The 7500-nt window shown below is 35.7% G+C and overlaps 1 protein-coding gene across 1 annotated transcript in view; it reads right to left on the minus strand.

Moving 5' to 3' along the window:
* Window positions 1–195: 195 nt before the first annotated feature.
* The window catches only part of UGP (UDP-glucose pyrophosphorylase), a 24724-nt gene continuing 17419 nt past the window's right edge, over window positions 196–7500 (minus strand). The window contains exons 8-12 of the mRNA XM_086541466.1: window positions 6875–7013; window positions 4924–5071; window positions 2303–2372; window positions 1374–1472; window positions 196–359 (exon numbers count right to left, since the gene is read on the minus strand). Of these exons, the coding sequence (XP_086397592.1) occupies window positions 252–359; window positions 1374–1472; window positions 2303–2372; window positions 4924–5071; window positions 6875–7013 (564 nt within the window). The 3' untranslated portion in view covers window positions 196–251. The remainder of the gene's footprint in view (window positions 360–1373; window positions 1473–2302; window positions 2373–4923; window positions 5072–6874; window positions 7014–7500) is intronic.

A 7500-nucleotide genomic window follows, 5' to 3' on the forward strand; every position in this document is an offset into this window, starting at 1 on the left:
CTATCTATCCTTCTATCTATCTAAATATCTATCTACCTACCTAAATATCTATCTATCTATGTATGTATGTCTCTCAGTCCGTTCCTCTCCCCACCCCCTCCCTCCCACCCTCTCCCCTCCCTCCCCCCTACCCCCTCCCATCCCACCCCATCCCCTCCTCCCCACATCCCCAAGAAAATAATAAAAAAACACAAAAAAGCAAAATACGTCCATATTTATTCCACTTTCCCCCCCCCCATACAATTCTTCAGTCAGTGGTCGAGGATACGCAAGTTTCCTGAAATGATTTTGTTTTCCAAGACTGACCCTGAAGGAATGTCTATGCGGTCTCCGTGGTTCGCTATGATGATGACTGTTCCCTGAAAGGAGATGTTTATCTTTTTTAGATGGTTTTGAGATAAAAGGAGGAGGGGAAGAGAGAAAGAAGGAAAGGAAAGAAGAAGGGAAAAGAAAGGAAAATAGGAAGGAAAGAAGAAGAAAAGGAAGAAGAAAGAAAAGAAAAGAAAAAAGATAAAGAGAAAGAAAAAAGAAAAGAAAGACGATGAAAAAAGAAAAAATAAAGAAAAGAAAAGAAAAGAAAAAGGAAAAAAAATAAAGAAAGAAGAAAAAAGAAAAGAAAGAAAGAAGAAAAAAAAGAAATAGAAAAAAATATTTATATATACATATACATATATATATATATATATATATATATATATATATATATATATATATATATATAATTCCTACACAAACAAGACTGTACGTCAACCAATTAACCAAGTTTATATAGATCTATGTTGATTTTGAGCTTTAATACTTAGATTAATAATACGAGTTAAATTATACGATCATATATAGATCTATACTACCCTAGAGCCTCCAGAACGTATTTGAAAAAAAAAACATATTTACCTGATACTATAAACCATACCATAAAATTAGGTCAAATACATCCAAATACATCCAGAGTCTAAGCAAATCCATGTAAAGCATATTTACTCAAAAGTTCTCAAAAGCCATGAAATCAGACTAACACATGCACGCACGTACTTTCAACACCATGCGCCCGGATACACGCACGCATGTACCTTCAGCACCACACGCCCGCATACACACAAACACACACCCCCTCCCCTCCCACACACACACAGACACCCCCCACTCCCAACCACCCACCCACCCACAACCCCCCCCCCCCACCCCCCACACACAAACAACCCCCCCCCCCCCCCCCCCCACACACACACGCACGCACGTACCCTCAACACCCCACACACACACAGACACCCCCCCACCCCACACCCACACACACAGACCCCACCCCCTCCCCCCATACATACCCCCCCTACCCCCACACACAGACACCCCACCCACCCCGCCCACACACGTACCTTGAGCACCACGCGCCTCCCGAAGGTCACGTCGCCAGAGACAGACAAGTGATCGAGCTCCAGCAGGTCGGGAATGGAGGCGAATCTTCTCAGGAAATCCTGCGGCAGATATGGCGGTTTAGGGGGGGTGAGGGAGGAGGGGGAGGTGAGAAGGGGGGGAGGAGGGCGAGGTAGGGGGAGGGGGGAGGGGGTGGAGGAAGGTGAGGGGGGTGTAGAGGAGGGGGGGAGGGGTGAGGGGATGAGGGGGGTGTGGTAAGGAGGAGGTAGGGGGAGGGGGTGATGTTGGGGGGGTAGTGGTGAGGAGGGGGAGGGGGAAGAGGTGGGGGGGTGATGGTGGTGAGGAGGGGGAGGAGGTAGGGGGTGATGGTGGCGAGGAGGGGGATGGGGGAAAAGGAGGAGGAGGATGGTGGTGATGGTGGTGGTGATGGATGATGGAGGACGGTGAGGACGAGAGGAGTGGGATGGAGGTGATGGGTTGGGGAAGTGATGGTAGAAGAGTGATAGTAATGGTGATGATGGATCAGAATAATAATGATAATAACAAAAATAACAATAATAAACCTGTATCAGACTTGTGTAATCTTACAAAGGTGTATTTTAATTCTTAGGAATTACGTAAGAAACTCCCCCTCCCCCTCCCCCTCCCCCTCCACCATACACACTCATAGAAACGCCCTCCTCCCCCCCCCCCCACCTACCCACCCACCCACCCACACACTCACATAACAATTCCCAAACCGCCCACCCATGTTCAAATATCCAGAAATACATACCCACCGAAACCCACTCATACTCACCTATACTCAACTATACCCGTCTGCTATACTCACCCATACATACCCATACCCACCCACACCCACCGTCTATACACATCCATACCTACCCACCTACTCATACCCACTCATACCCACAAACCCACCCACCTATACCCACATGCCAACCCATTCATACCCACCTACTGATACCCGCCCACCAAAACCCACCCATACCCACCCAAACCTGGACCCATACCCATCTACTGATACCCATACCCACCAAAACCCACCCAACCCACATCCACCCACACCCACCCAAACCCAACCCACACCCACCAAAACCCGCCCATACCCACCCACACCTACCCAAACCCATCTACTGATACCCACCCACCAAAACCCACCCACACCCACCCAAACCCACCGACACCCAAAAATTATAATTATAAATCTTCATTAATAAGAATTTTTATGATTAGAAATTGTTATTATTAGAAATTGTTATTATTAAAAATTATAATTAGAAATTTTCATTAATAAGAATTTTTATGAATAGAAATTGTTAATATCAGAAATTGTTATTATTAGAAATTGTTATTGTTGGAAATTGTTATTATTAGAAATTGTTATGAATAGAAATTGTTACCATTAGAAATTGTTAATATCAGAAATTGTTATTATTAGAAATTGTTATTGTTGGAAATTGTTACTGTTAGAAATTGTTAATATCAGAAATTGTTATTATTAGAAATTGTTATTATTAGAAATTGTTATTGTTAGAAATTGTTAATATCAGAAATTGTTATTATTAGAAATTGTTATTGTTGGAAATTGTTACTGTTAGAAATTGTTAATATCAGAAATTGTTATTATTAGAAATTGTTATTGTTGGAAATTGTTACTGTTAGAAATTGTTAATATTAGAAATTGTTAATATCAGAAATTGTTATTATTAGAAATTGTTATTGTTGGAAATTGTTACTGTTAGAAATTGTTAATATCAGAAATTGTTATTATTAGAAATTGTTATTGTTGGAAATTGTTATATTTATTATTGGAATTTGTTATCATTTGCAATTATTATTAAAAATTATAATTAGAAATTTTCATTAATAAGAATTTTTATGAATAGAAATTGTTATTATTAGAGATTATTATGAATAGAAATTGTAATTACCAGCAACTGTTATTATTAGAAATTGTTATGAATAGAAATTGTTACCATTAGAAATTGTTAATATCAGAAATTGTTATTATTAGAAATTGTTATTGTTGGAAATTGTTATTTTTATTGTTGGAATTTATCATTAGCAATTGTTATTATTAAAAATTATAATTATAAATCTTCATTAATAAGAATTTTTATGATTAGAAATTGTTATTATTAGAAATTGTTATTATTAGAAATTGTTATTACCAGAAATTGTTATTATTAGAAATTGTTATGAATAGAAATTGTTACCATTAGAAATTGTTAATGTTAGAAATTGTTATTATTAGAAATTGTTATTGTTAGAAATTGTTATTGTTAGAAATTGTTACTGTTAGAAATTGTTATTGTTGGAAATTGTTACTGTTAGAAATAGTTATTATTAGAAATTGTTAATATCAGAAATTGTTATTATTAGAAATTGTTATTATTAGAAATTGTTATTGTTAGAAATTGTTACTGTTAGAAATAGTTACTGTTAGAAATTGTTAATATCAGAAATTGTTATTATTAGAAATTGTTATTGTTGGAAATTGTTACTGTTAGAAATAGTTATTATTAGATATTGTTATTGTTGGAAATTGTTAATATCAGAAATTGTTATTATTAGAAATTGTTATTGTTGGAAATTGTTACTGTTAGAAATAGTTATTATTAGAAATTGTTATTATTAGAAATTGTTAATATCAGAAATTGTTATTATTAGAAATTGTTATTGTTGGAAATTGTTAATATTAGAAATTGTTATTATTAGAAATTGTTATTATCAGAAATTGTTATTATTAGAAATTGTTATTGTCAGAAATTGTTATTATTAGAAATTGTTATTATTAGAAATTGTTATTGTTAGAAATTGTTATTGTTAGAAATTGTTATTATTAGAAATTGTTCATTATCGAAAAATGTCTATTTCTTAGATAATTTTTATTGGTATGGGAAATTGTTATTTTTATTGTTGGAATTTATCATTAGCAATTGTTATTATTAAAAATTATAATTATAAATCTTCATTAATAAGAATTTTTATGATTAGAAATTGTTATTATTAGAAATTGTTATGAATAGAAATTGTTACCATTAGAAACTATTATATTATTAGAAATGATGAGATGAAAATGAATAATCTAAAGGAAACTAAAAGAAAATTAGATGGCGAAGGAGATGATAAAATTATGGAAGATGATTTATAAAGTAATTATGATAATAACAAAGATAATCTAAAATTATTAATAAAAGTTACAAGATGAAAAAAAAAGATACGAATGATGATGATGAAATAAATTGTATAAATGAAAAAAGATACAAAATAGTTACAATGATGAAAATGATCATTTACAACAAAATAATAAAGATAGCCATTATGAAAAAATTAATAAATTAAAAATCTAAATAAACAATAAAAAAACGATAACAAAATCAACAAAGAAAGAAAACAATTAACTCATCATCTTCAAAAATAAAAATAAAAAACACGAAACCGCAAAAAAATTCTTCGGCCAAAACACCTCACCTAAATTTTCTCTCTCTTAACCTCAACAAAAACACCGCAACTAAAAGATCTAAACAACAAGCATTACAAAGCTACTGTCTCTCACCTAAAGCTCCATTGAAGCACTTGATAGCGGCGCCCACTGCTTGCTCGAGTTGGATTATATTCCGCCCATTTTTTAGGGTTTTGTTGTTAACTATGACTTCCATGTCCATTGTTCCTTCGGCCAGAATGCGCGCCATTGCTGGAGGGAAAAGATGGCGGAGTTTTGTCTTCTTTTGTTTTATTTTTGTTTTTTGTTTTTTTGATGTAGATTGGGGTGTGGGGGGATAGTGGGTGGGCGGGTGTGGGTGTGGGGGTGTAGGTGTGTGTGTGTGTGTGTGTGTGTGTGTGTGTATGTATGTATGTGTTAATATATGTATGTATGTATGTATGTATATGTATATATATATATATCAATGTTTTTGTATGAATATCTTATGTATATTGAAATATAAAAAAAAATTTGATGTTGTGTAATATATATTATATAATATATATATATATATATATATATATATATATAATTCACAACCGATTCAAGATCTTTCTATCCGATCATCGTCTGGTGCAATTCCATTATGATCGATCAACCTGAAACAAATCAAAGACATTAATCTTTTCCTAAAATCTTTCGGTTGCCACCAAAATACCGAAATCATTTTAATACCCATTCCGGTTAATACATCTCCTTACCTTTTTGGATTATTTTCATAAAAGCGTTCATAAAAACAGGTTTTCACGTACACATGTTAAATATTAATGTTTTTTTCTTTAAGATATTTGCATACATATGCATGACAAGAGTTGCATTACCTCAGACACCTAACTTCATGACCTTGCATGTCTGAGGAAACCTGTTTGTCAAGATGATATACAAAAAAGATAAAAGAAATCATGGAATTGTTCAACCAATAGGACAGAGAGGAGTGTGTGTTTGTGTGTGTGTGTGTGTGTGTGTGTGTGTGTTTGTGTGTGTGTGTGTGTGTGTGTGAGTGTGCGTGTGTGTGCGTGTATGTGTGTGTGTCTGTGTGTGCGTGTGTGTGTGTGTGTGTGCGTGTGTGTGTGTGTGTGTGTGTGTGTGTGTGTGTGTGTGTGTGTGTGTGTGTTTGTGTGTGTGCGTGTGTGAGTGTTTGTGTGTGTGTGTGACAATGCCAAGCCATATTTTGCAATATTTTTGCAAAATAAAATACACATGCAAATTCACAAATAAATATGACTATATTTTTTTTCTTTGGTTACCCTTCAAAGGCATGATAATGGTTCGTTTTCTTTAAAGCATTTACTGACTTTTTTTTCTTCTTTTTTTTAGATTATGAATCATAGATAATCTCTCATAAATATATGGATAGATATGAATATAGACGGATATAGACAAACATTACACACACACACACACACACACACACACACACACACACACACACACACACACACACACACACACACACATATATATATATATATATATATATATATATATATATATATATATATATATACATTTACATCGACTGATATCTCACTCCCTATCTACCTTCATATTCCTCCACTTTGACTTCCTGTATCTACCTATCTTAACCTTATCAGCTTATCATCAATCAGCCATCCATTCTCCATCCGTTTTATTCAAATTAACCTGTCTATTCCGTCTCTCCTTTAAAAGTCAGAAAACAAACCTTTAAAAAAAGCATGTAAAAGAAAGAGAGAGAGAGAGAGAGAGAGAGAGAGAGAGAGAGAGAGAGAGAGAGAGAGAGAGAGAGAGAGAGAGAGAGAGAGAGAGGGAGAGAGACAGCTAATCTACATACACTTGTCTAACCGTCCACAGGTTTTCAAACACAAAAAGAAACAAAAGCGCATTTTCACGCGCCAAAAAAAAACAAAAAAAAAACGCAGTCCTATGCGCAAAGAAACAAAAGCGCACTTTCACGCCAAAAAACAACAAAAGAGCCAAAAAAATAATATAAAAAAGAAGAAAAAAAAGAGCAGTCGCGTATCGTTATCTAACCGTCCAGTTTGATCCACAGGTTGTTGGTGTTGAAGATCTTGAAGGTCTTCACGGATTTGAAATCGTCCACGTGCTCTTTGGGAACTTGGGCTATTTCTAGAAGGCGCAGTTTGTCTTCGTATTGGATGAGTGTGCCACCCTGTTGAGGAGGAGGGAGGGAGGGAGGGAGAGGGAGGGAGGAAGGGAGGGAGGGAAGGTTAGGAAGGAGGAGGGGGAGGGAGAGAAAAAGGGTGAAGGGGTAAAGAGGGGAGGGAAGGAGAGGGAGGGAGGGAGGAAGAGAGGGAGAGGGAGGGAAGGTTGGGAAGGAGGAGGGGGAGGGAGAGGAAAGGGTGAAGGGGTAAGGAGGGAGGGAGGGAAGGTTAGGAGGGGGAAGGGGGGAGAGGGAGGGGAAAGGAGAGAGTGGGAGGGTAAGGGTGAAGGAGAAAGGAGGGAGAAGGAGGGGAAGGTTAGGGGGAAGGGGAAGAAGAGGGACAGAGGAAGAGAGATAAGAAAGTTAGAGTTTTTATTTCATTTATCTCAGTCCATTTGAAGAGTTCATATATACAATGTGAAGTACTTTAGAGTGATATAGACTAATCTATATTATTAGAAATGAGATGAAAATCAATCAATTTATTAATCTATCA

The sequence above is a fragment of the Penaeus japonicus genome, unplaced genomic scaffold (genome assembly GCF_977035675.1).
Source record: "Penaeus japonicus unplaced genomic scaffold, GWHDUDI00000001_assembly GWHDUDI00000011, whole genome shotgun sequence".
NCBI lineage: Eukaryota > Metazoa > Arthropoda > Malacostraca > Decapoda > Penaeidae > Penaeus > Penaeus japonicus.